The 21714-nt window shown below is 48.0% G+C and overlaps 1 protein-coding gene across 4 annotated transcripts in view; it reads right to left on the bottom strand.

Annotated features, from left to right (window-relative positions):
- SFXN5 (sideroflexin 5) overlaps nt 1–21714 on the bottom strand; it is a 119812-nt gene that overhangs the window by 78298 nt on the left and 19800 nt on the right. The window contains exons 3-5 of one of the 4 annotated variants that reach the window (XM_024763999.1): nt 16735–16812; nt 1367–1393; nt 815–869 (exon numbers count right to left, since the gene is read on the bottom strand). In XM_024763999.1, the coding sequence (XP_024619767.1) occupies nt 815–869; nt 1367–1393; nt 16735–16812 (160 nt within the window). Of the gene's footprint in view, nt 1–814; nt 870–1366; nt 1394–9366; nt 11076–16734; nt 16813–21714 lie in introns of those variants that run through there. The other 3 variants (XM_024763998.1, XM_024763997.1, XM_024763996.1) reach the window with 3 other exon arrangements.

Below are 21714 nucleotides of genomic sequence, written 5' to 3'. Positions count from 1 at the left end.
GACTCAGGGGTGGGGGGTACACTCCGTCGCACTGAGAAACGGCATGGAGGAGGCATCAGCACGCTGGTGTGCGTCTGACCTCCGCTGTGTGACTCTGGACAAAGCCCTTAGCCTCTCAGAACTGTAGGCAGGACAACCACGCCGGCCCCAGCCAGTGTATGGGCAAGTGCTTTCTAGGCCATTAAGCTCTACATAACAGAGCTGTCCCTCTAGTGACCACAGAGCAGGGACTTCCTGAGGGCAGGGATCTTATACCCATTCTTCCATTACCCTCTCTACCCACTGGTCTCCACAGAACAGGAATCCGCCTCCCTGTGTGTGTAGTGGTACAAATGTAGTGCATACATTCAGAAGGGCAGGCTAAAAGTAGGATCAGAGACAAGGGAGTTAGTCTGGGGGTTAACTGCATGAAAAGGCTGAGTAGGGAGCAGGGCTTGGAAGGAAGGCACTCAGTGTGCACAGGTAAGAGAGGAGTGGCTCATGGAAGGCAGGGCTTGCCCTAGAAGGCATCACCCTGGGGCTGCTGCTGAGTGAATGGGGTGTAACCTGGCATTGGGGGCACCAGATTCACCTGTGGAGGCCTCGATTCTACCCCAACTGCTCAGGCAGAAAAGGCAGACAGGCACATTTTAAAAGCTCCACAGGCTGGCCAGTCCTGTACAGTTGAGCCAAAGTGACCATGCAGGTGCAAGTGTGGTCGTGTGTGTAACAGGCTCTGTACGTCCCTCAGGCCAAGCGCATCTGGACACTCCTGGAGCTGTGAGCATTGTAATCGGCCCAGGCTAGGCAGAACCAGAGGTTCCCAAGGGCTTACCTGACATTCTAAAGGGCATGAAGATCTTCTCATTGGTGTCCGGGTGTAGAATAGCCTGGCAAGAGCCGGGAACAGAGCACAGGGTGACAGCTGGGGAGGGAGATGGGACATGGGAGGGGGGAGGGGGAGGACAGCTCCCCCAGGAAGACTTAGGTGGCCAATGGCTGTATCCCACCTTGCCTTGTGGGCCAGTAGATCCTTCCCACCACTCGGGGCAAGAGAAAACCAAACATGGGCCATAAACAGAGCTTCTCCTCCTAACTAGTGCTCAAAGCTGAATGCAGCACAGAGCCGACCATGTCTACCTTGCAGGCCCTCTGTCCCGCATGTCACGCACACAACAGGCCCACAATAAGGGTTTTGTGGAAGGAGCCCATGGGGAAGGAGGTCAGGGGGCCCAGGGAAAGGCAGGCTGACCTGAGCTCTAGTCTTCAGAAATTCAGACCCTGGTGCTGAGGAAGAAAGAAGGGGGGTCGGGCCAGGGCAGGGCAGGGCAGGGCAGGGTCTTTGAGAACAGCAGAAGGGAAGGAAAAGAATCCAAAATAGAATTACCTGCTTGATTTTCTGTGCACTCCAGAGCTGGAAGGAAGGAAGGGAAAGAGAGAGAGAAAGGAAAAGAAAAGAAAAAACAAAGATTAAAAGCACGTATCAGTTTAAGGTCTCAAAGCCACATTTTCTAACCAAGAGATCCAGCTGGGGGATCTCACACAGATTATTTAAACTGAGGGTTCTCAATTCTGGCTGTGCCATAAAATTACTTGAAGAATTCTTCCAGCATTTTCCTAACGCTCCCTAGTTCATTTTAAGGTGTGGCCAGGTAAGAAGCCCTGATTTAAATGAAGATACTCCAGCTGTCTCCCAGAATCACTAGAGGCAGCACAGCATAATTTTTCAGAGCTACACAGACTGCCTGGATTCCTGGATTCGCCACTTCTACCTCTGAGCCTCAATTTCCTCATCTGTAAAATGGGGTTAATAGCTGTGCTCCAACATTGTTGAAGAGGCATATGAAAAGTGCCTGGAGCAGTGCTGAACACATAGTAGGTACTTTACAAGTGCTAAATCTTGTAGATATTATTATTCCTATTTTTGTTATTGTTATAAGAAGGTTGTGTGCTTTCAAATGAATGAGGAGGTTGTCTCTTCCAGCACAGCATGGGGTTGGGCTGGAGAACAATTTGTCAATTCCTTCAAATGATAAAAATACTGCATTTCATTGACTCTAAGACATCGTTGATCCTAAGACATACTATTATGTGCCACTAAGAAAGAAAACTATGGGGCTTCCCTGGTGGCGCAGTGGTTAAGAATCTGACTGCCAATGCAGGAGACACGGGTTTGAGCCCTGGTCCCGGAAGATCCCACATGCTGTGGAGCAACTAAGCCCATGTGCCACAACTACTGAGCCCGCGCTCTAGAGCCCACGAGCCACAACTACTGAGCCCGCGTGCCATAACTACTGAAGCCCGTGTGCCTAGAGCCCATGCTCCCCAACAAGAGAAGCCACCGCCATGAGAAGCCCCCGCACCGCAACAAAAGAGTAGCTAAAAAAAAAAGGAAAACGGTGGCATAACGCCAAGACGTCCATCAGTTAAAAGATTCATCCCATTTAAGAGATGATAAAATGTGATAAAATAGCCTTTTTAGAATCAAGAAAATATACCAAGTAAAATTTTACATTGTGGGCAAACCAAAGGCCAGTGCATTTTTAACAGAGCAAGAAGGGTATGAGGTAAGAGGGGAGACGTGGTCAGCATTGATGTTTAAAGTTCTATAACGGAATAGTTATGTTTCATTTATACGGCAATGTTGTCATCTGCGATATAAAGTAAGCTGCAGAATGCTACTGGGTAGCAATAATAGAGTTATAAAATTGATATACAGACCTTCTTCAACTTACAGTGGGGTTATGTGCCAATAAACCCATTGTAAGTTGAAATTATTTAACATTCCGAAAGTACCAAACGTCATAGCTTAGCCTGGCCCACCTTACATGTGCACAGAACACTTACATTAGCCTACAGTTGGGCAAAGTCATCTAACACAGAGGCTACTTTATAATATAGTACTGAATATCTCATGTAATTCATTGAATACTGTACTGAAAGTGAAAAACAGACTGGTCGTGTGGGTGCACAATGGTTCTAAGTGTATGGGTGGTTTCCCTCTCGATCTCGTGGCTGACTGGTAAATGCGGCTCGCTGCCTCCCCAGCATCACGAGAGTATCAGACCACGTAACACCAGCCAGGAAAAGATCAAAATTCACAATTCAAAGTACAGTTTCTACTGAATGCATATCGTTTTCAGACCGTCATAAAGTCTATAAATTGTAAGTTGAGCCATCATAAGTCAAGGACCATCTGTATTAAAGTTTATGCATTTTACTAACAGCAGTCCCTTAAGCCTAATTCACAGCCTAATCACTCTGATTTTAGATACATTTCAAACATATTTGATTGTCTGCTATTCCAGACCCAGAAACATTAGAGGCAGTAGATTTTTTTCTTAATTATATTTGAGGAACAGAGGGGACTAAAGAAAGAAAAACCAAATGTAGAATCACTGTTAGCCAAAGACGGTATGTGAGAGCATAACAGCAAAGAGGTAAAAAAAATGATAAAAGGTTGATCTTTCTTTGCTCAGAAAGTGCCTTCTGCAGTGCATCCCACCACGTCCCAGCATCATCCCAGGTGTGACCCCAGGCCCTGGGCACAGACTCCTAACACCCGACGCTCTCCACCCCAAATCAGAATCTCCTGGGTCCGGGTCCCCACACCTTGTACAGTCATAGCCCAGCCCCTCAGAGCAGGGGCCTGCCTTTGAGTGCCAGCCCCCACCATCTCCTAGAGCCATGCACACAGCAAATCTAAAGCTATTTATTTTTTAAAAAACTCAAGATCTCTGCATACAATTCTTATAAATAAAGAAAAAAAATCCCCATGATTCTGATGAACAGCCTGGGCTGAAAACACTGATCTAAGACATTAAAGAACAGTGTAAAGAGCAGGTGTTAGGACCAGGCAGCCTGCATTCCAATCACTTACTGGATGTGTGGCCCTGGGCAAATTACTTTGCCTCCATGCCTCAGTTTCTCCATTAGTACAATGGGGTGCTGTAAGGGCAGGGCGGGGACTATGCTTGGTGCTCCTGGCAGCTGGCATTTCACTTTGGGCACACAGCTAAGTCTATGCGTTCCACCCTCCCCCACAGTCAGATGGCCTCACATGGCTGGGTTCTAGCTAATGGACTGTGGGTGGAAGTGGAGTTCACCACTTCCAGGCTTGGCCCCAAAGCCTCCCACAGAGGATCCAGAGGAGGACAATGAGGCCCTAGAAGACAGTAAAGCCAAGAGGTAAAAGGAGCCTGGCTCCTGGACAACGGCATGTGCCAGGTTCCTGAGCTGCACTGGACTCTGACATGAGTGAGAAACAGACCTTACTGTATAAATCCCTGAAATCCAGGGGTTGTTTGTTACAAGCACTTGGCTTATACTGACTGATACAGAGGTTCACTGAAACACGCATAGCTGAAATACTTGGCCCCTAGATCATGCTCCATAAATGCCTAACATGGAGGGGAAGTCAGTCAAATTAGCAGTATTTTTTTTTTTTTTTTTTCGGTACGTGGGCCTCTCACTGTTGTGGCCTCTCCCGTTGCGGAGCACAGGCTCCGGACGCGCAGGCTCAGCGGCCATGGCTCACGGGCCCAGCCGCTCCGTGGCATGTGGGATCTTCCTGGACAGGGGCATGAACCCGTGTACCCTGCATCGGCAGGCGGACTCTCAACCACTGCGCCACCAGGGAAGCCCGAGCAGTATTTTTTAAAAGGACTTAATTATTTTTCAAAATAACTTCATCTCTATTGTCTTATTCTTACAACATGCCCGTGAGGTGGGTAGACTACTTTCAGACAAAGCAACTCATCTCAGAGAGACTAAGTGACTCAGCCATGGTTCCAGGGGCCTGGTGGCAGGATGGAGATGGGCACCCAAGCCTCCTTGCCTCCAGACTTGTGTCCCCCCTGTTCTCCAGGGGCCCTCTGGAGCACACCGATGTCTGGTCTGGCCAGGGTGACAGCCAGGCCTGAGTCACGAGAAGAGGAAGAAGTTTGGCTGACATCATCTGAGGTCCCAGAACCTCCCTTTGCAGCCGGGCAGCAGACGCTCCTCCCCAGCACCTGTTCCTCCCCTCCCACCCAAGTCCAGCCAAGCAGCCCTTGTAATCCATAGCTGCATCTGTGTCCCTCAGGTTCAAGGGCTGCTTTCTCCGCCCCCACCCAGAGAGCAGTGATGGAGACTCAGGCAGCACCAGCTCAGCAGCAAAGGCAGAAGTTCAGCAGGGGTGTGAGCAGGCAAGGCCAGAAGCCCAGAGCTCACAGGCGTGTTCTCCAACTGCGATGACACCTCCACACACGGCCCAGGCAGGCTAGTGTCACAGATAAGTGGCAATGGTCCCATTAACTATTTGAGTCTCACACTCAGAAATCTGTTTCCATAGGACGGATGAGAAAAGTAAAGCTCAGAGCCACGCCCAGGGTCTCGGAGGTGGAGCCAGAACTACAGCTCGTGACCTGGGACGCAGACTCATTCAGTCACATTGAGTGAATAAGTGCTACGTGTCAGACACCTTTCTCAGGGCTTTGTACATATTAACTTATTAGTCTCCTCAACAACCCTATGAGGCAGGGACCAGTATATCTCCCATTTTATAGATGTGGAAACCGAGGCACTGAGATATTTAGTGATTTGCCCACAATCCCATGGCAGCACTGGGATTTGAACCCGAGCAGTCTGGTTCCATAACCCCCCCTCTTGAATCCCCATGTGCCATCTCTAAATGCTAGCATACCAGTGCACACTGTTCTGTCCCTTTAGGCATCTAGTATATATATGTGGAGATCTTTCCACATCAGAGCATGGAGAGCAGCCTTACTCTTCCTAACAGAAACGTTGAATGAATATACTGTAAACTGCACCCTATTGGTGGACTTTTAAGCTACTTCTCCTATTTTCCTTATTGTGGTAAAATATAAATAACATAAAATTTACCATTTAACCATTTTTAAGTGGCAGTTCGGTAGCATTAAGTACATTCACATTGTTGTACACCACCAACCATCTCCAGAATTTTTTCATCTTCCCCAACTGAAATGCTGTACCCAGTAAGTACTAACACCCCAGTACTCCTTCCCTCAGCTCCTGGCAACTACCATTCTACTTTATGTCTCTGTGAATTTGACCACTCTAGATATTTCATATAAGTAGAATCATACAATATTTGTCCTTTTGTCACTGTCCCATTTCTTGCTATTACAACCATGCTCCACTGAATGTCCCTGGAGTTATCACTATTATATCATTAGCACTTAAAGGAAAAGGACAAATGTATGCAGATATCTCTGGCAGGATACAGAAGAAACTGATGGTTACTCTAGGGAGAAGTGGGAAACGGGGAGACAGGGAAAGGGAAACTTTTTTTTTTTTAACATCTTTATTGGGGTATAATTGCTTTACAATGGTGTGTTAGTTTCTGCTTTATAACAAAGTGAATCAGTTATACATATACATATGTTCCCATATCTCTTCCCTCTTGCGGAAACTTATTTTTTATTCTATACTTTTTTGATAGCTTTAGAATTCCGTAGATTGTTCACGTGTTACCTACTCAAAAATGATTGTTAAAAATTTAAGAGTAACCACTAGAAAAAGAGAAATGGCAGGCACAACTTCCAAGCCCCTTACTGACCTCTATGGCATAGACTGTTAACTTTCCGACAAAACCTATGCCCCTTCGTCCACGTCCACGGTAATAGAAAGGTAGCGGGCAGGTGGCTGACCTGCTGCACTACATTTCCCAGCCTCCTTTGCAGTTAGGCTTATCCATGTGACTGAGTCCTCCAGTGGCATCCGAGGGGAAGTGAGATGTGCCTTAGCCTGGCTAGCACCTCCCAGCCTATACTTGCTGTCACCTGCCTGTGAGCCAGAGCAAGGATGTGGCTGCAGTGCAGCCTGGGCTGCGCAGAGAGGAGGACCCAAGGAGATGGTGGAGGAACACGATGGAAGGAGCCTGGGTTCCTGAATGATCCTGTGGAGCAGAGCCACCTGCCCACCTGGAACTCAAACTATTACATGGGAGAGAGATAAACGTCTATCTTATTTGAGCTGGTGTGTTTTGAGATCATTTCATTACAGCAGTTAGTATAGCCCTAACTAAGGTAACCGATTTGGGGTTTTGGGAAACTGTTTCCCACGATGTCAGAGAAGCCTTTCCAGTGGAGGGAGGAAGGAGTGAGCACTAAGTAGTGTTGAGGCTCTTCTCATGGCATCTGGCATTGCTCCCACCTCAGGAGGTTTTGGGGTGAGGTGGGAGGGACAGCTCCATTTTAAACTAAACTTCCTAGTCACGACCTGATCTCATTTGGGTTCATCCCATCTCCAGGCTGCAGCAACAACAGTCAGGGTCGCAGATTTGGGGCCTGGCTTAGCCACTAACTCACATGGTCTTCCTGTGCAAGTCACCTCACTCCTTAGACTTACATTGTTTTTTTGAATTAATCATACAGGAGGTGGAAGCTAGTCCCTCCAGGGTCCCTTCTCATCTGATGATGCCAGGCCCAGCTTACAGAGAGCACAGGACAAGGACTCGGGTCTGACTCTTTGGGTCTGGGATTTTCCCTGGGACCTGCTGGACCCATGGGTCAGATGCTGGATGCAGAAATGGCAGCAGATACCACCCACAAGCCAAGAGCTGGTTGCTAGTTTGCAGTTTAATGAGCCAGCCCTGCAAACAGGTTACAAGCAAGGATAGTCCTGGAATGTAAAGCATTTGATGAGAGGCCAAAGGAGATGCAATGGACAGTCCATCCACATTGAGAATCTAGGACAGGGAGGCCCCCATGTCTTCTGTCAGCCCACCAAAGCAGCTCCACTTTAAAGTACAATTCCTCAGTGTGACCTGATCTACTTTGGGCTCAGCCATCTCTCTCTGTGCCTCTGGCTGAACATTAAAAAGTGCAACCCTGATCCCTTAGAACTTACTGGCTGCAGCAACAAACCACTGTGGATGTGAGACTTTGGACCTTTCTTGATTTCTCAACTTGGAGAATGAGGACACAGAAGGTGTGGGGAAACAGTTGGGTGAAAGGTTGCTGGAACAATGCAGAAGTTTGCTGATTTCAGAAATGGCCTAAGTCTCAGCTGAGCTGCCATCTGAACCTATTAGAAACCCAGTATAGAAGCCAAGGGAGGGGTAGAGAGTGGGCCCCAAACAAGCTTCAGGAGGAGAAGCCCTGCCTTCTCAGGGCAGAGACTTCTAGTGCCCAGACCCCAGATGGAGGAGTCACTGCCCAGGCCCTGTCCCCAGTCTGGCTCCTTCCCCTCCCCAGTCTGGTTCCTTCCAAGCTGCTTCTCCAAACCTCTGAAGCAGCAAAGACAGAGCCTATTTAAAACAACCTCCAGAAGGTAATTAAACAGAGCCTGAAGGGGATCCTTCTGTAAGGCAGAGGATGCCTCCATAAAACAACAAGAAATCTTCTTAATTTATCATTTGGGCCAATCCCATTATTCCTCACCATTAATTTTGTTGCCATGGTTACTCCCAGGTAATAGATACAAATGCATATCTATGTGGGGCAAAGGTACTCCCCAGTTCTACAGATGAAAGGAGAAGGAACATCCCCGCTCATTCTGCTACATAACACACATTAGCAGTCGCGAATTTCATGTACACACAGCTTCTGTCTCTTAAGAGGCCAGACCCTGCAGTCAAACCATTTTCTGGGAATTGGAATTCCAGATCTCCTACTTGTGATTTGGGGCAATTTACTTAATCTTTCTGAGCCTCCATTTCCTCATTTGTGATATAGGAGTATGAATACTTACTTTCAAGGTTCTTGTGACGATTAAAGAAAATTCATTTATCCAACAAATATTTATTGAGCACCTGTTATTTGCTGGGCACTGCTCTAGGCACTAAGAATATATCAGTGAAAAAAGAGACCAAAAATCTCTGCTTCTGTAGAGCTCACATGCTTGTGTGGACAAACAATAAAAATAATAAAAAGTAAATTTTCTCATATGTTAGAAGGATGAGGGCTTCAAGAAACATGGGAAAGTAGGACAGGGTAAGCATAGGGAGTGTGTACTAGCAGCAAGGATGGATTTTTTAAAAAAGTTATTGCAGTAGGGTCCTCGCAAAAGGAGGGATGAAGGATGGGGAATACTCAGGGGACACAGGAACACAGTGACATGACCAGGGCCACAGCTCCTGTCATAGGGGAGAGGGGTGAAAAGACCAGGGCTGGAGCTGGGGTGGTAGAGGGAAGGGTGAGACACTAAGGTTGCATTCCCCCACCCCCAGAAGCACCTCTAGTCCCTGGATCCCCCCCACTGGCCATGGACCCCCAAAATTCCATCTCTTGTCCTGCCTCTGACCCTAGTGGCTCCTTCTTTTGCTTCCCTTGACTTTTCTTTCCCCGGAGAAATTCTCAAGTAGGATGATGTATAGTAAGGTGGTCAGGGTAGTTTTCATTGAGGTGACTTTGGAGGAAATACCTGAAGGAGGGAGTGAGGCCATGCAGATATCTGGTTGGAGATTATTCTGTCCAGCAGAACAGCCAGTGCAAAGGCCCTGAGGCAGAGTGGGCCTCCCCAGCATGTTCGAGGGACATCAAGGAGGCCAGTGTGACTGAAGTGGACTGAATAAGGGAAAGAGTAGTAGGAGACAAAATCAGAGAGGAATTGGGGTGTTGCAGCTTGTGCTAAGGACTGTGGCTTTTACTCTGAGTTTTTACTAGAGCTGTGGTTCTTAACAGGAGGGCAATTTTTCACCAGGTGCCATCTGGTAATGTCTGGTTGTCATTAATCGGCAGCCAGTGGGTAGAAGCCAGGGGTGTTGCTAAATGTCCTACAGTGCACAGGACAGCCCCCACGACAAAGAACCATCCAGCCCCAAATGCCAATCGTGCTGAGGCCGAGAAACCCTGGAGCAGAGAACCGTGTGATGTATATTCTCACAGATCACTCTGAGTACTATATTGGGAATGAACAGAGGGGGCCCAGGTAGAATGGGGAGACCACCCAGGAGGCCACCACAATGACCCAGCCAAGAGATGAGTCTACAGCACCCAGTACAACTCCTAGCGCATCATACATATGCTTCAGCTAATACTAATCACTTGCCTATTTTGTGCTAACGATAAGGGCCAACATGTAGCTGCCCCAGGGGGGCTGGGTGCTGATCAGGATCCCAGAAGTCTCTGGCTAGGGGTCAGGGTAAGAGGAGGATGTCAGCCAAGCTTCTGACAATCCTGCTGATACCCAGAGAAGATTCAGGGTGCAAGTATTTTTAACTCTCCAGTATCTTCTCTTCTATTTTCAGCAAAGCCCAAACACAGCTGACCCCATTTCTGCTCTGCCAGGGGAGGAGACTGGCAGTATCTCTTACATCTCTGCTGCCCTTTCTTGGCGGGTGGCAGGCAGAATCCATCCTACATGGGGCCTCTGAGCAGCCAATATGCTATGCTGGGTGCTGCGTAGGCTCGGAGTAAGGTGGGCGGGTTCCCAGCCTCTGGGGAATGTGTAATGATGGGCCAGAACAGCCACTCAGAAGCCTACGGTGGCTCCCAGAGACCTGCTCCCCTCACTCCTGACCACCCCAGTCGCTCCCAAGCTGGTTTCCTTATCGGCAATTACCCCTCCCCATCTACCTGGCACAGAATGATCCGATCACAGTTCCACTGTCCTGCATCTCCCTTGCTGCAGTACAACACAGCCAGCATCTCTCTGGGTTTCAAAAACTTTCACAATCTGGCCCGAAACTTCCCAGCTTCCTCTCTCAACTTCTCTCCCTCTCTCTCTCTTTCTCTCATCATGCTCTCTCTCTCTCTCTCCACTCTACTTCTCGGCCTTTGTCTGTGACTTACGGGGACGTCCCTCCCAGGCCTTGGGTCTCTCCCTACATTCTACATCCAACCACTTGCGTTCCCCCGCATGAAGCCCTTCCTCAGCACCTACGTTCTCAGGAGTCTCTCACCACTGAACTCCTTCTACCATAGCGTAACTCCAAACTGCCTCGCCACCAGCCTACCTCCAGGCGCCTGCTTACCTGTGCACCTGCGCGGGAGCTGGCTGCGTGAGGGCAGGAACCTGCCCCGCGCCCACCTGCTGCAGCACCTTTCACGTACTGGGTGCCCTGCAGATGCCCATGACCTGGCCTGGCAGGGTTAACCGCACAGTGTGACTAGGGCTGTGAGACGTGCACACACACCAAGCTCCTCTGACAGCACCCCCCTACCCCCCGCACTCACTCTGCCCCGTGTTAGCATACACATTCCACTCCAGAGTATCACCTTCCCTTCCAAATCCACCTTCAGATAGTGGGTGAGAGATGGGCATTGGATCTTCCAGGCCCAGCGTTCCTGTCCCACCACATACTAGTTATGTGACCTGAGGTAAGTAATATAATCTCTCTGAGCCTCACTTTTCTTACCTTTAAAATGGGGTTAATATAGGCATCTACCAAACAGCGTTTCTGTGAAGATTAATTGAGTTAATACTTGTAAAGTGCCAATATTAACACGGCTCCTGGCCCTTGGTGAGCTCACAGTGAGTGGTGCCTCATTACCATGGGGGAGCGTTCCATATTGAACCCCACCCATCTCCATCCATGTCAAACCATTCCAGCAAGGCCCTGGCATATAAAATGCACACAGCACAGCAAACATCCAGGAACTTAGCTGCCCGGGCTTACGTTTTTGCTCTCATCTATGGCTTTGTTGTTTAACTGATAGCTGCAGTCCTTATTAGGGTTCCTAGCCCATCAAATTTCTACCTGTCAAGCCCAAAGAGTAAATTATACTTATTTTTATTTTATCCTCAGGACTAATTTTTTATCGGTACAGCAACTTTTCAACAAGTTAACAGTCTCTGGAGGAGATATCAGTCACCTGCTAACCAAGGCCATCAGGGGGGAATAAACTATCAATCTGCTTGCACAAACCCCCTGGTGGGATGTTGTAACTGGAGGGCAGGTTAGATAACAAAATAGTGCATAGGATACCCAGTGGTGCCCGTGACATCAGGACAGGCCCACAGGCATCAAGACACAGCCACGGGCTTCTGACTCACACACCTGCAAAAGGACATCAGGGTAGGCACAGAGCCCAAGAACACAAAAGGCCACTCTCCACAATGAAGTCAAGAACCATCCCCATCTACCTGGCACAGAATGATCTGATCTGTGCTCTTCAGACAGCACAGGCATGACCCTTGAGCAGGGCTAGCCTGAACCAGGAATGGGGACTTCATGAATTCCCGACCACTGAGGTTTCCCCAGATCCTGAGCTGGTATGTCACCACCCATCCTTTCTTCCTGTGGCTCTGGAAGCCAGAGGGGTTGTGGCTCTGCAGATGAGGCCCAGGGAGGGAAGCACTGTGAGATCTGCAGCAGAGCCCAATCCCAATGCTCTGGGGAGCCAGGAGGGCGGGGGGCGGGCAATCTGTTTACTGGGGGACTGAACAGCAGGCTCACACCTAGAGCACTGTGCTACCCAGCCTCCAGATGGACACTGCAGGCATTACCGACGTGAGCCAGAACCAGGAAGTACAGCTAGTGCCAGGGCCCCCCCACCCTCTCCCCGCCTCCCAGCTCCCTGGAGGCACATGGGGGCTTTCAGGATAGAAAACAAAGGAGGCCCAGAAAACAAGACAGGCAGCTTTAAGCTACAGAAGGGAGCAAAGAGGGGAAACATGGCCTCATTCCCCAAACTCTGAAAGCAGGAAGGAGTCCCAAGGGGTGAAGACAGCTAGAGGGGAGCTTGGGCTGGGAGCAGACACAGGATCAGGAAGGACCTGGAGGCTGGACCACCCCTGACAGGTCCACGAGGAACTGCCACAGTCTGAGGACTACTCTGGCCTAGAGAGGGGCGTGTCAGGTCACACCACCCAGGCTCCTCAGTGCCCATGGCCAGAGGGCAGCACCACGCTCAGGAATGGGGAGATCCCAGCCTGCCCTCCCTGCTGACGGCTGCCCCCAACTCAGCAGGCAACACAGACACCTGAAGATGGACCCTGCCTTACCAGCACTGCAGCAGCTCACGTCACTTCCAGGGCCCCGCACAAGGACATCGGCCAAGGGGCTGCCTCTGTTGGCACCTCTGCCCTCCCTCCACGTTGTGGGCTGCAGTCCAGCACATTCGCCTGTCCCTTCCTCTAGAGGCCCCATCCTCTCTGTGTCCATGATGTGCTTCCTCGCCTGGACTCCTCCTATCCACCATCTCCTCCTCACCAGACCCTACTCATCCCTCAAGTCTCAGGCTGGCTAAAAATCTCTTCCAGACTCCCCTAGTCTGGGCAGGTTACTCCTCCCTCTGCTCTCCCACAGCATCATGTGTTTTCACTGTCATTGCCTAGATTCTGGGGAGTCCACGAGGCAGGACCCTCCTCTAGCTTTTCCCCTCCTCTCTCCCCAGGCCCTAGCACCAACACTGGCCTGTAGGTGCTCCATAAATACATAGTGAAACAAACTGGACTGGGGAGGGCTGATGGCTTAGCTACCCACCCTATGGAACACCCCACCAGGTACTAGTGTGTCATGTGGCAGCACAGGGCCTCAGCTTGGGCTTTGTACCTAAAGGTGCTAGAAGGCAGGGGCGATGTCTCACAGAGTCACCAACGGAACAGAAGAGAAGACAACAACAGTGGAGGGACAGCAACATGTTTTGGATGGAGAATGAGTAGAGTTTTAGTAACTGATCCAGCAGAGAGGAGGAAGCCTCCCCTCAATGCCTGCAGAAGGCACACTTAAGAAGCTGGGCCATGGGACTTCCCATGGCTAAGACTTTACGTTCCAATGCAGGGGGTGGTGGGTTTGATCCCTGGTCGGGGAGCTAAGATCCCACATGCCTCGCGTCCAAAAAAACAAAACATAAAAACAGAAGCAATATTGTAAGAAATTCAATAAAGACTTTAAAAATGGTCTACATCGGGCTTCCCTGGTGGCGCAGTGGTTGGGAGTCCGCCTGCCGATGCAGGGGACGCGGGTTCGTGCCCCGGTCTGGGAGGATCCCACGTGCCGCGGAGCGGCTGGGCCCGTGAGCCATGGCCGCTGAGCCTGCGCGTCCGGAGCCTGTGCTCCGCAATGGGAGAGGCCACAGCAGTGAGAGGCCCGCGTACCGCAAAAAAAAAAAAAAAAAATGGTCTACATCAAAAAAAAAAAATCTTAAAATAAAAAGAAGCCAGGCCACCACCCCCAGGGCACCAGCAAAGTTCAGGACTTGGAGGGACCAAGCACCCCAGGAACAAAGAGTTAATCATAGGGCTAAACACAGGGATTTGGTTGAAAATCTGTATTCAAAGCAGTAGAACCCCTCGGCCTTCCCCACACAGCTAGGTGACTCTTACCGCCCTCACCTGTATCCCCCAGACAATGGAAGTTTATCAACCTTCTAGAGAAACTGAATCCAAGTGACTCCAGACTTGGGAACACTAGCCCAGTGGAGAGCGGGAGCAGGTAAGGCTAAAAGCAGGGAAATTAATGAAAATCTGCAAAGTGCATATTGGGACTCCAGCCTCCTTCCCCTACTTGGCTTCCAGAATGCAGACCAACGAGAAGATACTGTATTTACAAAACAGGAAGAGGATCCTGTTAAAAAGAACCAAGAAAAGAAACAATCAAATAGCTCTCAGAAATTAAAATTATACTAGCTGAAGTTAGAAATTCAATAGACATGTTGAATATAGACTCAAGGAAATTTCCTGTAAATCCAGGCAGAGGGACAAAGTGAAGGAATAGGAGAGAAAAAAAGGAAAAGAAAATCTGAGTGTTAATCTAAGACGTTGAATATTTGACTAATAGGAATTCCAGAATGAGAAGAAATTATCAAAGAAACAGTATAAGAAAAGTTGCCAGAACTGAGAGATGGGAGTCTTCAGATTGAAAGAGGTCACCGGGAACCCAAAATAATGAATTTTAGAAGAGATGGCATTGTGGAATTTTAGAAATAAACTGTATAGATAAAGAGAAGATCCTAAACATTCCCAAAGAGAGAAAACAGGTCACTTGCAAAGAATCAGGAATAAAATAGCATTGGCTTTTTCAACAGCTAGACCCGAAGCCAGAAGAGCAATGTCTTCAAAATTCTGAAGGAAAATGATTATCAACCTAAAAATTGGAATTTTCTCCTCAAACTGTCAGTTAAAGCTGAGTGCAGAATTACAATTACAAATTACCTTTTTTTTCAGCTCTAAAAGGATTCAAAATTTTCTTCCCATTTGCCTTTTCTTCAGGAAGCCACCAGAAGAGGTGTTCCACCAAAATGAAGGCGTACACCAAGAGGAAGGCCTGGAGGGACGTGGTCTCCAGAAATGAAAGTTTCAGAGAAAAATAATGGAACTGAAGGACAGGAGTCTTCAGATTGAAAGGAGGCACTGAAAATATCAAAAGGCTGCTACAGGGTGCAGTAAGAATTTGAGATGGTACAAGGAAAACTATGTTAATGAGAAAAAATGAGGCAATTATTAAATCCAGGTAAAACATAAAGTTGAAAAGGAGAGGAAACATAATCATGTACAACAAAGTTGTAATATTATTCATATAATTGTAATAATGTGAATATTGAATATCCATAAACCCCAAAACTATGATAACTATTTGGGGAGGGGGATGAGGGTAGGGGAGAGAAATGTGTTTATGGGAGTGAATAATAAGAGAGCTGAATCCTCAACTACCGTAATAGATAATACAAAAGAACTACTTGAGAAATAGCGGTATAGATAAGCATGTTAGTTTGAAATATAGGTTTCTAACTGAAGAAACAGCTAACAGTATTTCCTTCTGGGGAATAGAAATGGGAATTGAGGAGGGATGGGGCAACATACTATTTTTCCTTACAAGTGTTTTAGTACTATTTGACTTTTTGAACTATGCACATAGATTACTTTGAAAAAAACTGTGAAATTAATTTTTAATAGATTTTAAAATAAAGCTTATGAACGAAAAGAAAAACTTCAGCACATCAACCATCTGTCTCTACAGTCACTAGAGCTCTAGAGCTGCGCTCTAAACTACATCTCCTTACCCTTCCCCCAAACTAAACAAAACCATCAACATTTCAATTAGTTCTAATTCAAGTTCCTACAGGATATAAAAAAATGAAATTGGGCTTCCCTGGTGGCTCAGTGGTTGGGAGTCCGCCTGCCGATGCAGGGGACATGGGTTCAAGCCCTGGTCCAGGAAGATCCCACGTGCCGTGGAGCAGCTAAGCCTGTGCACCACAACTACTGAGCCCGCATGCCTGGAGTCCATGCTCTGCAACAAGAGAAGCCACCGCAATGAGAGGCCAGTGCACCACAGCGAAGAGTAGGCCCCGCTCGCCACAACTAGATAAAGCCCATGTGCAGCAAGGAAGATGCAACGCAGCCAAAAATAAATAAATTAAATAAATAAATTTTTTTAAATAATGAAATTACAGTGTTTTAACCTCATCCCCACTATCCTCCCCCATCTTTCCCACCCTCAATCTGAACTTTTGGGTAGTGGTATGCTGGTAAATGTTTAATACTTGATTCTTTGAGAAAAAAGTCCTGATTTATAGTATTTGCCAATTTCCATGGTGTAAATTCTCCTATTGTGGATGATTTCAAGCCATCACTATGATGTCACTGAATGTGGAATTGGGAAAAGATGCACACATTAGCTCCAGCAAACTACTGCCTTAGGCCTCTCTAGCCTTATCAGCCTCCCTACCAGACCCAGGTTACAGGAGAGACTTGAATATCCCTTCCAAAAAGCCAGAAGTCCACAAGGGATGTAGCAGCAGTAGAAGTGGATTCTGAAGGGAAGAGAAGTGGTTCTGGCTGCAGGGAGGGGGGTGGTGGTGAATTTGCCACCTTCCCTTCCCTCCCCACCTCTAGCAGAGTTACCTGCTCATTAGTAACCCCCGGACGCAGGGTCCCATGCTTGTAGTCTTCCAGCAGCTGCACAGCCTCTCTGAGACGTCTCTGCAGGCAAAGAAAAGGGACATTGAGGGACACACATCCAAGGCTCCGGCAACCCTCTCCTTGAAGGGGTGCATCAGTACTGATCAAGCACTGACTATATTTACAATGTACAAGGCCTGCCCTCCAGTTCATAGGACTCACGCAAAACATTAAAGAAGGCTACAGCCTAAATATCCTTTCATAGGGAAATGGATAAATGGCAGTGGCATAATACTATGGAACATTATTCAGCAGTTTAAAAGTAAAGGAGATCTACATGGCCGTATCTCCAAGATATCTTTTTAAGTGAGAAAGCAAGTTGCAGAGCTGTATGATGCCGTTCGTTGTACCAAACAAACAAAACACACACACATAGAAAATAATATTTCCTATGAGAGTATTTATGTGAGAAGATGCATCAAAAATGCTCTAGAAGGAGACCCACCAAACTGGTGACAGGGGTTACCTCGGGGTAGGAGGAAAGGGCTCAAACTTGGCAAGCGGTGTCGGGAGGAACTTTAATCTTAATTGTAATATTGAATGTTTTTATAAAGAGAACGTATTTATGAAATACTTATATAATTTCTTCCCAACATTTAAAAAACACTAGCAGAGATTTACATACTAAAATACATATGGCCACAGTAACTGATGGGGAAAGAAAAAAAGAAAAGGATAGAATTGTTATGATTTTTAAAATCTTAAAAGCTAAAGAGACAGCAACAGTGAGAGAAGGCAGCCCTTATCCACCAAAAGACCTGTATAAGAATATTCTTAGTGACACTCTTCAAACAGCCCCAAACTGCAAACAATTCAAATGTCAGTAATAGATTAGATAAGTAAGCTGTGGTATATGCACACAATGAAATATTATACCTCATTTTAAAAAGCAAACTACAAATATATGTTATAATTTGGATGAATCTTCCCCAGATTGGCACCTCAATATCTCTCATCCTCCATGTTCTTCTAGAACTTTCCCACATGCCTCATCCAGAGGTACAGTCTATGTCCCCTCCCCTTGATCCTGAGCAGGCCTTTATGACTGCCTCAAAAATAGAGTATAGCCAAGGTGAGGCTATGTGACCTCTGAGGCTAGGTATGCAAGGCTAAAAATGCCTTGCACTTCCACCTTTTTCTCTCGGGATGCTCACTCTCTTGGAACTCAGCCATCATAGTGTAAGGAAGCCCAAGCAGGCTACTGAGAGACCCATGTGGATAAGAACTGAGGGCCCGGGGCTCCAGTTAAGCCACCAGCTAATGGTCAGCACCAACTTGCCTGCCATGAAAGTGAGCCATCTTGAAATGGACCTTCCCCAGTCAAGCTGCCCTAGCCGAAGCTGCATGGAGCAGAGACAAACCATCCCCTCTAAGCCCCGCCCAAACGAAGATCAGTGAGCAAAAGAATTGCTTTTTGTTGTTTCAAGCCACTAAATATTGGGTTGATTTGTTACATAATAATAGAAGGCTGATACACATAATGATAAGCAAAAGAAGGCAAACAGGGCTTCCCTGGTGGCGCAGTAAAAAAAAAAAAAAAAAAAAAAAAAAAAAAAAAGAAGGCAAACACAGAAAAGTATATATAAAATTCATGGGACTTCCCTGGTGGTCCAGTGGGTAAGACTCCACACTCCCAGTGCAGGGGGCCAGGGTTCGATCCCTGGTTGGTGAACTAGATCCCACACGCATGCCTCAACGCAACTAAAGATCTTGCATGCCGCAACTAAACATGCCACTATGAAGATCCCACGTGCCGCAACTAAGACCCAGAGCAGCCTAAATAAATAAATAAATAAATAATGTATATATAAAATTCAAAAACAGGCAAAATGCACCTATGGTGGTAGAGGTCATTACAGTGTTACCTTGGGGCAGGGTGGGGTGGTGGTGGTACTGACTTGGAAAGGGCATGAGGGAACCCTCTGGAATAATGGAAATGTTCAAGGTCTTGATCTGACTGGTGGTTACATGGTATAAACATATGTCAAAATCCATTAGGCCATACACTTAAGATTTGTGCATTTTCCTGTATGTATGTTATACCTCAAAAAATCAACAATAAACAGTGACAACAGTGAGAGAAGGCAGCCTATGTCAAGGTCAGATGAGGAACCCAGGCAACAGGGATGCTCATCGTGGGGGAAGAAACCCAGGGAAGCCACCGTGTTCCCCTTTGACGAAGGGACAAACCTGGCTAAGGACGGGAGTACAGAGAGACCTCAACAGAAGCCCCTGGCCTAAAGGCAGCATGCAGCCCCAGGGAGGGCACCCCGTGGGGCATTTGCTGAGCAGGCTGACAGTGGTCACATAGGATGGGAAATGAACAGCCACCTCCTGTACCGACAAGCCAGCCGGGCTGTCAGGGGGCCAGGAAACTGTCTCACTTGGGTGTAGCCTGACTGCTAGAAAGCACTGCCTCTCCCCTTTCAAATATATGCATATCAATCCCTGAATTCCAGAGTCCTTTCCCAGAATCTGTTTGTTTCCAAAGTACAGATAGCTTTGTGTTTTTTGTTTTTGTTTTGCCAGTTATACCAGTAATCCATGCTGTTTAGAGAAAATGGCAGAAAAATTGAAAGCACACAAAAAATTTTTAATCACCTGTAAACATACCACTTGCAAAGTGATGATTTTCCTTCTAGACTTAATACATTTGTTTTTCATGTTGATTGTTGGTTTTAACTTGCTTAAGGTCACACAGAAAGTGAGCGGTTTAGTATTCGAGCCCAGAGTTTAGTCAGACCCTTGCTGTCCCTGCAACCCCCCAAAACTTCCTAGTGATGCGGCCAGCTCCCCACCGCAAGCCTGCTTCCTCCCAGCCTCAGCCTCTGCCCCGACAATGAATGCTCTACTTTCCACCCTGAATGGTGAATGGCCCCGCTTTCTCATTATTTTCCCACTCCAGGGATTCTCCTGAGTTCCTCTAAGAACCTGGCCAGATTCCATCTCATTTGACATGGTCATCAAAGGGAGGCCTCTTGTCTCAGGAGTAAGTTCCAAAGAGCCCTGATCTTGGCATGCACTGAGAAAGAACCAAATCCAAAGTTTCTCAGGACAAGTCTGCGAATGCAGGACTGGGGAAAGCTACAACGTGCTTTTCCGCCTCTGGGCCTTGCTAAGCCTCAGCTTGGCCCCCCAGGTCAGAGGCTGAGGGGTCGGGGCTCCTAGCCTCTCTGTGGGACAGGCAAGGCCCCAGGCCACTTGTCTTGAGAGGTCCCTGAGGGCTGGCTGTCCTGGGAGCTGGACTCCTCACAGCAGAGAAGGGGATGGTTTTCAGGGAGACTTGAGGGATAGGTTTGCTTTAAACCCTCCTCCCACCCCAGTGCATTGTGATGCTTGAGAGGGATGGGGAAAGCTGGGGGTCAATGGCAGGGTGAACTTCGTAGGAGGTCTTTTCAACCAGGAACAAACAGGCAGCTAGGCCCTCAATGCAAAGATGGTGAGGGGCCCAGCTGGCTTGGAGACAAGGCTGCAGGCCCTTCTCTGGAGCCCTGGGCTGGGGGAGGGATGGCCCAATGTTGCTTCCCAGACTCCATCACCAGACTGCCAGAAAGTGTCACAGCACGTGTATTTGATGGGGCATGGTCTCCGGAAACTCCCTCAGGAAACAGGCACCTGGGAGGTCTGTTTCAGGGCAGAGAATTCGAACAGAGGTCCCACCCCAAGGCCCTGAGGGGAAGAAGGAAGCAAAAGGGCAGGCATGGAGTGTTAGGGTGGTGGCAGAGAGGCAGGGGACCCTACCGGACAGGAATGGGGATGGTGGGACACAGGAAGGAAAGGCACAAAAAAGAAAGATGAGGACAGTCATCAGAAGCAAAGCTAATCTTTTTTTGAGGGAAGGGGGTACCCTGTAGCCCATGCCCAAGCTAAATGCAGACTGAGTATAATCCATGCTTGTCTAGGGAGGATGTCAAAATGATTTAAATATTTATTATAATATTTAATATGTTAAAATATAGGATGGGAGTGACAGCACCTGGTCAGGATGTGAGGAACACTCAGAAACATTTCACCCCCACTTCTGATAAAGGACCCACCCACTCCCCAGGTGGTACCTGCAGGTTCCCACCTCCTGATCTTGCCCACACTGTTCCCACCACCACCCATCGCCATCCCCAACCATCCTTCAAGGCTCAGGGCCACCTTCTCCAGGAATCTTCCAGAAATGTTCTCTCCATCCTCTGAACAGCCAGAGAGCATTTGGTTTGTACCTCTCTGAGGTCCCCGACCACTTACCAGCATGTGCGCATGTTATCTGTCAGAGACTGCAAGGTGCAGGGAGCAAGGGACTGGTTTTAGGTATCTTTGCAGAACTGCAGGACACACCTACCCCAGCCCATCGCCAACACAGGGCCACACATAATGAGCATTTAACAAAAATGAATGACTGAGACTGCTGGGGGGGAGAAGTGAAGGGTATGGTCAGGGTTAGGGATCCAGGTTCCAAAGCAGCAGGCCAGAGTCCCTCAATGATGATGCTGGTTTTACAGAATCCTGGGATTCCAAGAGGCCATGCATGCCCAGTTCACACAGGATGTGAGTGAGAATACCCCTGTGTGTGAATATTACAGAACCACATAGGCATTCCTTTCTCTGAGACATTTGGGGCCCGAGCGGGAAGGGCATTTTGGCACCCAGGGTCACAGAGTGGGTGGGTGGCACCTAGGAACACCAAGTCCCCTCAATCCCAGCTCTGGGCCATTTCTATGAGACATGAACACAGAAGAGCCTCCTGTCCTCATGACAGTCGGTAACTGAGAGGGGTGGTCTCCCAGAGAAACCACAGCAACGCCTGCATCCTGAAAAGCTGATGCCTACTGGGGCCAGGCACCCTAGATAAGAAAGGGAAGGAGAAATTGCACACAGAGAAATTGCAGAGCATGTTTAGCCAAAGTGGTGCAATTGAAACATGGGCATCTCAGT

This window comes from Neophocaena asiaeorientalis, unplaced genomic scaffold (genome assembly GCF_003031525.2).
Source record: "Neophocaena asiaeorientalis asiaeorientalis breed wild unplaced genomic scaffold, Neophocaena_asiaeorientalis_V1.1 scaffold337, whole genome shotgun sequence".
NCBI classification, from domain to species: domain Eukaryota; kingdom Metazoa; phylum Chordata; class Mammalia; order Artiodactyla; family Phocoenidae; genus Neophocaena; species Neophocaena asiaeorientalis.
The sequence above is the reverse complement of the archived record's forward strand: the minus strand, read 5'-3'. Positions and strand labels throughout refer to the sequence as shown.